Here is a 12,498-nt window from a genome sequence, read left to right on the forward strand (position 1 = left end):
AATGAACTTTTCATACCCTGTAACATCAGAAACCAAGGGCCTCTCTTCTTTTACCCATACAGAGTTCTGTAACCTTATGTTGTAAAATTGCAAGGCATTGGCCATTTGGAAAATATTAGTTCATTGAGTTAGGCAGACCTCCCACAGACTGACATATTTTACTATGCGTTATCCAAAAATCATAATTGTTAATATCACCACTGATCTCAACAGGAAGTGTTGGGATAGTGTCAAATTTATTTTAGGTAGCTGGTACCGGTTTGGCTCAATGGATAGAGCATCAGCTTGGGGACTGAAGGGACCCGGGTTCGATTCCGGTCAAGGGCATATACCTTAGTTGCGGACATATCCCCAGTAGGGGGTGTGCAAGAGGCAGCTGATCGATGACTCTCTCTCATTGATGTTTCTAGCTCTCTATCTCTCTCCCTTCCTCTCTGTACAAAAATCAATAAAATATATTTAAAAAAATTATTTTAGGTAATAAAGCTCTTCTAAAATGTTATTTTTTGTCTAAAAATGATTTTACCATTAGCAATAAATCATGTGAGTTGTTTTATATGAAATTATAGAGTCACTTTATTAATTTCTAAGAATGTTTGGTAAATACCTAATTTTGAATAACTATTGTTTGTATTTCAGTCATTCTTTCAAGTACAAATGGTCTTTCATAAAAATGTGGCTAATTCACCTCAAAACTCAAACAATTGCACAGAGGCTTATCCTTGAGACAATCACTAAACTTCAGCACGTAGCAGAAATGCTTTGTTTTCACACAGAATGTTAAAAAGAAGGGTACTCAAGGATTGAGATTTAATAAAATAATAATTTTTTATTGCTTCATCAAAGATATTTTCAGATTAATTGCTGAGAGATTTATACAGAAATCTATATAGAAGTAAATGATTATATATAAATGAAAATATTTGCTTTTTTTTTTGCCATAGGTGTTTTTTTATATGTTTTTCATATACTGTATTTTTCGGACCATAAGACGCACTTTTTTCCCCCCAGAAGTGGGGGGAAAAAGTCCCTGTGTCTTATGGTCCAAATATAGCCTACACATGTACTTTAAAAAAAAGTTTTTTTACTTGCCCGGCTCTGTGTGGTCTCTGTGTGCTTGCCCGGCTCTAAAATGGTTCTAAATGCTGCTGTTTACTTTACAGGGTTGATTACATGTGTTTATGACTGTGATGTTGGGTTTTAATGCACATAAATATTTTAGGACACTATTTGTTTCAGAATCTTTTTTTCTTCATTTCCCTTCTCTAAAAACTGGTGTGTCTTATAGTCTGGAGCGTCTTATGGTCCGAAAAATACGGTATTTATTTTTCTTTCGTTTCAGGCTAATTGGCCTCCTTTACAATTGCAAGGGTATTAATACAATGGTGATTTGACTTTGTTCTTGTCTTTTATGATGATACCATTGTGTGCAGCCAATCTGGAATGAGCTGATTTGAAGGTCAGACTCACTTTCCTCCTACTCTCAAAGTATACAGTTTTGTCTCTTTTTTTCTCCTCATGGTTGCCCCATCTTGTGGCCACTGACCTATGCAACCAGAAAGTATAGTCAGATCAAGAGACTATACAAATGGGAGAAATTCCCCTCCCTGTGGCTCTGCCTCTCCATCTGACAACTCTTCCATGGTGCCCTGTCTATGTGTTAGTCCCCTCTCCTTGGAGACCCTCAGGTTCACAGTGCTCTTTTGGGAGAAGGTACAGTGAATGTTTGTAGATACTCATGATTTTAAGCTGTGATTAGGAGATAATAGAGATATGTAAGATGGGGAGGGTCAATCTTAGCAAAAGGGAAACCAAGCACAGTATTGTAGTTAAGAATTCAGGCCTTAGAATAAATAGACTTCAATTTGAATCCAAACTTTACCACTTACTGCTCTGTGGCCACTTACAGATGTGTCATTATGGTATCTGTCCTTCACATCTCAGCCCTACGCCCCCTTTCCAATCTCATCTCCTGCCATACCCCACCCCCCACCACAACACTTACTTTTATTTTAACCAGATAGAACTGCCTGGGTGTTCGTTAAAAAGTACACCTTCTGGCCCCATCCCAGACCTAATTACTAGAATTTGCACTCTGAATTGTGCATTAATGTTTAAGAAGTGCAGGTCTAAGCTACTTCCTAGAACTTTGATTCCTGGAAGAAACTATGTCACAGTAGACTGTAGAGTATATGTGAATGTCCTCTGGAAAAGTATGAAATTCTTTGCAATTTGAAGTATTCTTTGAATAATTCTATCAGTTAGTCCCAATTAAACAGTGTCCAAAATAAAGAAATCCTTGAGCAGCTAGCTTCCTTGGTCCCTTCGTTTCCAACCCTTTGAAATCCATCCTGCTCTGTTCTACTGATTTTCTGGGTGTTTTCTTCTGAATCCAGAGAAAGCCTCCTCACCAGAAGTTTAGCACACTCAACCAAATGCCTGCTCTGTACGATGAAAGATAGTGTTAGGTGCAGGATGAGACAGAATTGAAAGACTGTCTGGCTCTCGGGAAATTTTTTTTATTTAGTTGGAAAGACAAACAGCCAGAATAAAACAATTTATGCCTTTTGTCATCTACCATCATCTTCTCTGAGCCACTGAAATAATTATGTGATGTTGGTAGGGAAGGATTACTGGCTTTTTGTTTTTAAGAAATTAGATCCAAAGATAGTAAGGGATTTATCAATGCCATATGGCTGTAAAATAATTAAGATATGGCCCGGCCAGTGTGGCTCAGTCATTGAGCGTCAACCCAAGGAACCTGGAAATCGGGGCTTTGATTCCCTGGTCAGGAAAACATGCCCAGATTTTGAGCTCCATCCCCAGGAGGGAGCAGGCAGAAGGCAGCCAATCAATAATGTTTCTCTCTCATCAATGTTTCTATCCCTCTCCCTTCCTCTCTCTCTTAAAAACAATAAACATAAGAAAAAAGAAAGAAGGAAGGAAGGAAGGAAGGCAGGAAGGAAGGAAGGAAGGAAGGAAGGAAGGAAGGAAGGAATTAAGATATGTAACTATGTTTTCCAGCTTCACGTCCAGGGTTGTTGGTTTTGTTTGTTTGTTTGTTTGCTTGTCTTTTGAGGGTACAATAGTGGCACATTGTACCCTCTACCAAATTAATTTAAAATAAAGAATAAGCAGTATAGGAGTGTAAAAGTAATTGTGGTAGTTAAGAGGAGAGAAATCATTAGCAGGATTCATCTAGGCAGAGAAAGGGGGTGGGCAATCCCAGAAGAGGCACTGGAGGGAGATAAGCATCAAGGCTGTTCAACAATGTTTAGACCAGTGTTCTTAGGCTATTTGGAATCTGGTTGTTCCAACCCAACGGAATGAGGCATCTGAACTTCCTAGGAGTGGGTACCACTGTGGTTCCGGCCTTTGTGGAGAGTCAGGGAGACATGGCTGCAGACTCAGCTGACGGGACCGCGGGCCTTTCTGTTCTAGGCCGGTGTGTTTTATGGACCACCTACCACATTCACTCCGTAAGGCATGTGCGGCTTGTTTGGGATAGTTGAGCGCAGTGTCTCTCGCCTTAGGGAAGTATGGGTAGATGGTGTGCACTACTTTTTCCCAGAAAACTGGTGAATGTCAAAAAGTGGTCGAGATCAAGACCCATGAGAAGTGTGAGCATAAGAGCAGGGAACAAACTCCGGGAGATGATGAAGGTGATTCCTCTGGGGGTATCGGAGTGGGAGATCTGGAGGGCTTAGACCCAGCAGGAAGTGGTAGGTGGCTAAAAGTAAAAATAATAATAATAATAATAAAAATCCCCTGCCCGGGAGGGAGCTGCCAGTCCGCTCCCAGAACTGACCCTCCCGCTGGCCGGCCTTTGTGACGTGGCCCCCGCCTCCGTCCGAGCTCAGCTGGGGTAGGTGCGCCCCCAGCCCCGCGCCCCACGGAGCTGAGCTGGGCCATGGCGGAGGCGGCCGCGGCCGGGACTGTGGCCGGGACCGGGGCTGTGACCGGGACCGGGGCTGTGGCCGGGACCGGGGCTGTGACCGGGACCGGAGCTGTGACCGGGACCGGGGCTGTAGCCGGGACCGGGACCGGAGACTGTGGCCGGGACTGTGGCCGGGACCGGGGCTGTAGCCGGGACCGGGGCAGAGGCAGGGACCGGGGCAGGGACCGGGGCAGGGGCAGATGCAGGGGCTGCAGCCGGGACCGGGACCGGGACCGGGACCGGAGCCGGGGCGGAGAAGGCGGAGCTCAGCGGCGCATCCCCAGGCGCCGAAGTGAAAGCCCAGCCGCCCCCGGAGAAGACCCTCGCGGCGGCGCGGCCGCGGCGGGACTCGCGCTCGGTGCTCCGGGTGTCCCAGCTGCTGCTCGGGGCCATCGCCTCGCACAAGCGGCTCACGGTGGCGGCGCTGCGGCGGGAGCTGGGCCAGGCGGGCTACCAGGTGCGCAGGCGGTGCCGGCGCCGCGGCGGCGGGGCGCGCGCGGCCGGCTTCCCGGGCACCCTCATCAGGGTCAGCGGCAGCCACACCTCCGGCTACCTGCGCGTCTGGAAGCCCCCGAAGCCCAAGAGGAAGCCGGGGCGCCCGAAGTCGAAAGAGAGCGTCCGGCCCTGCAGGACGCCCTCGGGGCTGCGCAGCCCGCGGAGGCGCCGCCGCGTGCGCTGTCGGAAGGCGGCGCGGCGGGCCCGGGAGGTCTGGAGGCGGGACGCGCGGGTCAGCAGCGTCCTGAGGAGGCTGCGGCCCAGAGTCCGGGGCCAGGTGCGTCCCAAGGCCAAGGACACGAGGGCCAAGGACATCAGGGCCAAGGACGCAAAGGCCAAGGACACCAGAGCCAAGGACGCCAGGGCCAAGGTGATGGACAGGAGCAGAGGGAAGGCCGTGAAAGAAAACAGGTCCCGGTCCCGAGGGAGGAGGCCACGGGAAGAGAAGAAGCTGGACCCCGAGAAGCCGGCAAAGCGGCCCCGCCAGAGGTCAGCTTCCCTTAGGACCGGCCCTCGGGCCGCCCGCACCCGCTGCTGCACCTGAAAGCCCGTGGACCCCTTCGTGTGGGAACGTCTTCCCTTCCTCCAGGCACAGAGGCCTTTCTTTCCCCATGTGGTTCCTGTTAGAGCAGCTCTCACACGCGTTGAAATGGACTAACTATTCACAAGACCTTTCAAATCGCCATATGGTGTCCGTCTCCTCTTTCCCCGCGTGGGGGCGTGGGGGCATGGGGGGTGGTTGGTGAGGCCTTGTGGCTGGGACAGGTGAGGTGAAGGGAGGTCAAGTCGTGGAAGTTCTGTTCCTGCTACAGGGCCCAGGAAAATGCCTTTCAGAAGGAAACCAGTAGTTCATGGTGTTAGAAGTATTGAATTACTGTTAGATACCCTAGCAGCTCCCTATTGAGTTTGGGGGAGAGGGCACGTAAGGAGAGACATGGAGGAATCCCTGGGGCAAGAGGAGATAGCCTTTACGTTGAGTGGTATCTCTGAACCAAAGTGTTCTTACCTGAAATTCCTTTTAGGAGAAAGTCCCTTCTCCCAGAATGGATTGTCAATGGCTTTTAAATTTTTGCCCTGGTAATTTTTTAAAATGTTTTATATATTAATCCTCAGTTAAATGAGTGTGTGTGAAGCATCTAGCACAGTGCTTGGCACAGGGTACGTCTGTCTCATCACTGAGAGTTAAATGAGTATCAATAATGCTTGATGGAGTGTTAACCAGGTATAGCAGAAACCCGCTGGATCAGTACTTTTTTTTTTTTTTAATATATATTTTATTGATTTTTTACAGAGAGGAAGGGAGAGAGATAGAGAGCTAGAATTGTTGGACTTTAGAGTTGTAATGAACCTTAAATGCTCTCTAGCATCAAATATTTCATGGTTATTGGAAAAAAGTTAACAAATGGCCTTTATAAATATGAAAAATGTGCAATTTTACTCCTAAGAGAAATGCACATTAAACAGTAATTTTAATCAATCCAAAAATGTTTGGGAACCTACTCCATTGGTGAGGCTGTGAGGAAACCAGCACTCACATACAGAGTTAGTAGGAGTGTAAATCTCCGCCACCCCAACAGAGGGAACTTAGCTTTCCAAATTGCAAATTCAGATATCCTGTGACCCAGCTGAATTACACTTAGGAATTTACCTTTTAGATATTAGTGCATTGGTGAAAACACTTATGTTCAAGGTATTTGGTGCAGCATTGCAGCAACAACAACAACAAAAAAGGAAATAATCTAAATACCATAAGGAGATAGGTTAAAGCATGAAGCTTTCTTCCAGTAAAGTAGCATGAAGCTATAAAAAAAGGGGGGGTTCTCTATGTATCATTATGAAAAGCTCCCCAAGATACATTAAGTGGGAAAAAAATCAAGATGACCATACCAATGAAGGGAAATGTATTTCTTTGTATTGTATAAAGAAACTTTGAAAGGATACACAAAAAAATGGTCTTCTGTTGTTAGGGGAAGGTAATGGGAATTATAGAGGAGACACAGAAATTGGACTTATTATATTTCTTTTGTTTTCAGAATCATATAAATTGTGTAGAAATGTCCACATAATCATCAATTATAGCTTTTTTATTTATAAGATGATTTGTGCTTTTTGTATGCATTATTTCATTTCACCTTCATCTCAATCTCTTAGATCTTAAGTGAAAACGCTAATGTTTAGAAAATGTACAATTTAGAAATTGACTTTTTTTTTAAATCCTCTCCCAAAGATGTTTTTCCATTGGTTTTTAGAGAAAGTGGAAGAGAGGGAAAGACAGAAATATCAATGTGTTTCATATCTATTGGTTGCCTCCTGCACGTGCCCTGACCAACAGTAAATTTGGTTGCCTCCTGCATGGGCCCTGACCAGTCTTGACTGGAATAGAACGTGGGACACTTTGGTCCACAGGTGGGCACTCTATCCACTGAGCCAAACTGGTTAGGGCTAGAAGTGGACTTTTAATAGGAACTTCAGTGCTCTCTTTACTATAGTTAGAGATGTTGAATGGGGCCTCACCATCTACTCTTTAACTCTATGAACATCTTTTTTATGTAGGTAAAGGTCTGAAATTTAGAATTCATTTCTACACTGAATATGTTAATGATTTAGTGTTTTCTTGCAGGATGTTCTCAAACACACTGTAGGGAGGTGTTTTCAGGACATTTGACAGTGTTCTCAAAGCAATAGAGTTCTTTCTCCTCCTCTGGGGAACTCTAACATGGCACGGCTCTCTGGTTGGGCTGGAGATTATGCCAGCCAAAATCTATCAAACCCTGTCCATCCTAGCAAGGACAGGAAGATAGGTTGTTTGGAAATTAACATGTGAGGGAAGGACCTGGAAGAGAGGACCTGAAGACTGAGGGGAGGGAGGTGGCAGTGGGAGGCCTTGGGTGAGCCTGAGAGAGGCAGTGATCTGAGAGAAGAAGTCAGGCCTTCAACAGTCCACTGAAGCTGGCTAAGAGAACAAGCACCTCCATGAACAATCACTCTTTCTCCTCTCCTTTTTATCAAGTTCTTCCCTCCTCCCCCTTTTAATTAGGGGAAAGACCAGACTAGTCGAAAGTTTTACTCCAACTGACTTGTAGAGGAGACACAGACACTAGAAATAGAGGAGTGAAAGTGAACTGCAAGAAAATAGGAAAATATTACACGGAGGCAGGTAACAAAACAATCTGGCTGGTGTTGGGAAAGCTGCAGAGGGGAAGCAGCCCCCCAAACAGTAGGCTTGAAGCTCTTCAAGGCAACTCCCATGTAGGAAGAGCAAAGCCTTTGGCTTGTGCCAAGGCCAGCCAAGCGGTTCCCTCTCCCTGCCCCAGGGAAGCTCCAGGGCTGAAAGGCCATGTCAGTGGGCCAAAGGTGGTTTCTCCCCAGTCAACTTTCCATATTTCCTCCCACACTATTTCTTGCTCTATGTTCTTCATAACCTGCCAGATACCTGACCTCTTCACCCTCAAAAGTGAGTGCATCTGGTGGATCCAGTTCATGCCTAACCCCATCTGTGTGCATCTCCTCTGGCTCCCCCAAATCACCAAATATTGTGAATTTGCCTAGGGGGTTATTTTGCAGTCACCAGCACCAGCTGGTTCCAGACTCAGCTGTCTAGGTTTTAAGGGTTCAGCATTCTAAGGGTCTCCAAAGAGGAGACTCGGCACTTGAATAACCCAGAGACCAAGGGCTTCCTTAAATTTGTGCCCTAGGCCCTCACTCACCTGACCTGGCCTTCCCCTAAGCCTGGCCCAGCTCTATGCTCTGCTACCTTAGCCTCCAGGATGAGTTGAATCCCCAACTGACTGGGGAGTGACATCTGGGAGCCAGGACTTCAGGAGGAGGGAGGCAGAGAGGCCTGTACTGTGATGCCTTGAGGGTTTATGTTTCAGGAAGGACAGTGAGGGGACTCACACATGGCTGCCCTACTTCCCCTGGGATTCCCCTGAGCTGTCTCAGTCCCTACGCTGTTGCAGCTTTTGTGTAGTTGTTTTTTTATTCAGGACTGAATTGCTGAGAATGGGAGGAGAGTAGAGGAGAGGACCCAACAGAGGAAATCAGTGACTGAGTCAATATATTCTTTATTCAATGTCAGGGACCATAAAGAGTGTATATAATAGATCCCTAAGGATACAGACAAAGTCACCTGTGGGAGGTTCACAGTCCATCTGAGGAAATAAAGTCAGACAATTGCTAGAAATCTGGCAGGCACGGAGCAATTGGGCTGGACGGCAAGTAGGCATATACCCAATGCTTCCTGGAAGAGCACCTTGGCGCACAGTGTTATGAGGCCTGGCAGGAAAGTGATGGCCGGGGAGGGCTCCGCTGAGGAACATGCTGAGCACAGGCCCCTGATCACAATCTCCCAGGCCTGGAACAGCCAGTGCCTAGCATGTAGTGAATAACTCAAAAAATGGCTTGTAGAATTGGAACTACTTCCCAGGAGCCACAAGAGATAGGAAGGGACTGAATAATCAAAATAGTGAAAAGTAGAAAGCCACTTCGGAAGTTACATCAAGGGAAGAAGAACCTGTAGGGCCTGGATTTGACAGTACCAACAACTTTGGCCAAGTCTGGATATGAGAGAGAGAGATGTGGAGTGGTGTGAGATGGTAGCTAAGCTGCTATAGCCAAGCCAAGAATTTGAGAAAAGAAAGTGGGAAGTACAGGCAGTCCTCGGGTTACGTCATTTCATGGTTATGTTGCCATCTTCCATTTATTTATAAATTAAAAAAAAAAAGGTTCCATCACTTCAACATATGTACATGTTTATTATTTACTGTATTTACCACAAGTAAAGGTCAGGAATTGTTATCTTCCTTTAATTTTTTTAAATTTTATTTATTTGTTTATTTGTTTATTTATTTTACTGTTTCACTTCATTACTGCTGGGTGTGTGCTCCATGTGTGTGACATGGGTGCTTATGTAGGTGGGTTCCGGCTTATGGCAAAATCGAGTTATGTCACGCTGTAGGAAGGGATCTCCCACGTAACCTGAGGACCTAATGGACCCTACTTAGTAAGGTTAAGGCTGACAGAAAAGAAACTGGACAAGAGAGAGAAACTATGAGGGAAGGAAGACAGGGACTGGGAAGAACAAACACCCTCAGGAAGGTGTGGTATTTCCCAGATAAAAACAAAAGAAAATACCAAACCAAACCAATCAATCTGAAAAGAGAAGTGGGAGATAAGAGTGTAGAAAGCTGCCCTGGCCAGAATGGCTCAGTTGATTGGACTGTTGTCCCACATACCAAAAGGCTGTAGGTTTGATTCCCTGCCAGGCAGGAAACATACCCAGGTTGTGGGTTCAGTTCTAGGTCAAGGTGTGTGGCAGCATCCGATCAATGTTTCACTCTCGTATCTATGTTTCTCCCTCTCTCTCTAATCTAAATAGATAGATAGATAGATAAATAAATAAATAAATAAAGCTCCTTTTATTGGCAATATGGAAGTGGTGACAAGAAGGGAAAGAAAGAGCCTGAGGTTTGGAGCTGAAGCAAGCAGTAGCCAAGCTTTTTTCTGCCTTAGGGGAGAGGGGCTGATCACCTCTCCCGGAGAGGTAGGTTCTTTCTAACCTTCTGGCCTTGGAGCTCTCCAGAGGGGTGGCAGGTTTGCAACTTTCATTTCAGCCTGCCCTCATGAGGAGGCCTAGGAGAGGAGCTAGAGGAGGTAACAATCCCTTCCTGAAGCCTGAGTTGGACAGAATCTTCAAAGTAGGAGAATGAGGTGTGTTTTAAATAATTTTTAAAGATTTATTATTATTATTATTATTATTATTATTATTATTATTATTACTGATTTTGAGAGAAAGGGAGCAGGAGAGAAACATTGATGTGAGAGCGTTAACAGCAATCAACTGCCTCCTGCATGATGCCCTGTAGGGATCGAGCTTACAACCCAGGCATATGCCCTGACAAGGAATCGAAATGGCTATCTTCCCATGTCCAACCAGCTGAGCCATCCTGGCCAGGGCAGGAGAATGTTTTTGACATAGGTGCCATGGCTTGATGGGTTACAATCTCTACCTAATAGAGTCTGGGTTCAAATCTCCCTTGAGTCACATCTTACTAAATGAGTCTGGTTCCCTCTTGTGTCCTCAGAGCTCCCTGATGCTCCAACAGACCAAATCCTGGTTAGAAATTCCTTGCATAGCACCTTATTGTTCTCCAACTCCAGCGCATTCTGAAGTTGAAAAACTTGGATTCTTAAGGGTTTGGGACAGTTGGCTTTACTCCCTACCTCTGTGCTGAATGCTCACCTAGTCTGCCTCCAGGGCAACTATTAGGCCCAAAAAAGGACCAGATAACTAGCAAAGGAGGATCATTTCCTTGGTTGTCAGTTTTTCAGCTTTCCATTGGATTTCCTTTCTCTGGTGTGTCTGTTCCTTTTGTCCTTTCAGATTTTTGGACCCACAAATCCTCAGTGTCCACTTTAGAAGCTCCAGCCCCAATCAATCACAGCAACTTGGTAGTTGCCCCACCAGTTTCTGAAATTGGTGACTGACCCAGTCCTTTCACTGATTAAAGAGTGAAGGAAGGCCTTGGAACTCAAGAGGAACAGAACTGAAAAACAACTAGCTTGGAGAGGTTGCAGAAAATCAATCTGACAACATTGAAGAGGGTGTGATACCACTGATTGAAATGGAATTTGGATCTCTGAGCCAGAGGTTCTTAAACATTAGCATACCTCAGAGATCCAGGAAGACGGGCTAAAAGACTAATTGCTGAGCTTTCCTGTATTATCCCACTCCTAGTTTCTGACTCAGTGTATTTGGGGTGGAGCCTGAGAATTTGCATTTCTAAAATAAGCTGCCAGGTGATGTTGATGCTGCTGGACCAAAAATCACACATTTTGAGAGCCTAGGCCTATTGGAGCATTCCAGGGAAAAGAAAGAAATTTTGCCAGCTCAGGATCTCTAAGGAGTCTAAAAGAATAGATTTTACTTTTCTGTTATTGCCCAATCCCACTCACTCTCATCCAGAGATGGAAAGAACCTATCTTCTGGTACCTATGGTTCTGTGTCAGGGCTCACCCTGTCCTTGATACAAATAGGCAACAGCAGTTTCATTGCACGAGTACTGGAAAGGGGAGGATTTTTGTCCCAAATTATATCACCTCTTCAGCTCCCTAATGGCATAACATCATTTTAACAGGGAAAAGATTTTCCTTCCATTTCTACTATCAGCTATCAGAACACTTAAAATGTAAACAGGTCTGGGCGAAGCTAACACTTTGGGTCACATTCTCCTGTGTAAGGGATTCTTTACAAAGATACTTTGATGGGATGCAAAGGGGAAGATACCTGCACCCTAAATAGAGGTACCACAGAGGGGGAAAGGTGACAGGTTTCTTATGGTACTTCTCTATTTTACATTTTGCCCAGAGAGAACAGAGAGGCATTTTTTATTATTTAAAGCAGTTAGGGTGGACATGTGGCAGAGGCAGTTGGAAGATGGGAGTTTGAGGCTGATTCCCTGTGGGAAAAATCATTCAAATCTACTTGCCCACATATGATGGCTGTTGCTTATTTTATTTTTGTCCAAAGGAAGTGCTGTTGGACCGAGGTAGAGAAGAGTGGAACACCAGAAATGACCTAAAGGGATGCCCCTTCTGTAGAAGGCCCTTAACTCCATGATGTCTTTCAGTTGGGCGCTATGACTGCACCTGCACTTCAGGGGCTTCACTTTCTAGCCTTACACATACTAAAACAGATTAAAGGCTGGAGGTTAACATCTAATTATTAAGAGTGTGATCTGATAGCATGGAGAGCCACCTCCTACAAGTCTTTAAAACAAAGTTTGTGAGGAGCTGGATTTGTTAGCATTCTGTATCTTTAAAAAAAAAAAAAAAGGAGGAGGAGGAGGAGGAGGAGGAGGAGGAGAAGAATAGATTGTAAGCAATACACTTCTAGTCATTATAGACCAGACTATTCTTATATCCTGCTGTCTCTGGTATCTTATCCCTTAAAATATTTAGTGACCATTGCCTTGTATTCTTGACATAAATATATAATGACCTTTCTTTGACCCCAGCTTAAGTGATTCCATGGGTAGGGTAAACGTATATGAAAAGTGAATTGCTAA

The 12,498-nt window shown here is 45.2% G+C and overlaps 1 protein-coding gene across 1 annotated transcript; it reads left to right on the forward strand.

Annotated features, from left to right (window-relative positions):
• The first annotated feature begins 3,547 nt into the window (after positions 1-3,547).
• Positions 3,548-5,107, forward strand: LOC118728782 (testis-specific H1 histone). Its single transcript, XM_045587437.1, has 2 exons — positions 3,548-3,722; positions 4,087-5,107. Exons 1-2 carry the CDS (start codon positions 3,548-3,550, stop codon positions 4,974-4,976), a joined length of 1,065 nt encoding a protein of 354 aa, XP_045443393.1. The 3' UTR covers positions 4,977-5,107.
• The last annotated feature ends 7,391 nt before the right edge of the window (positions 5,108-12,498 follow it).

The sequence above is a fragment of the Pipistrellus kuhlii genome, unplaced genomic scaffold, assembly GCF_014108245.1.
Source record: "Pipistrellus kuhlii isolate mPipKuh1 unplaced genomic scaffold, mPipKuh1.p scaffold_m20_p_3, whole genome shotgun sequence".
Taxonomy (NCBI): domain Eukaryota; kingdom Metazoa; phylum Chordata; class Mammalia; order Chiroptera; family Vespertilionidae; genus Pipistrellus; species Pipistrellus kuhlii.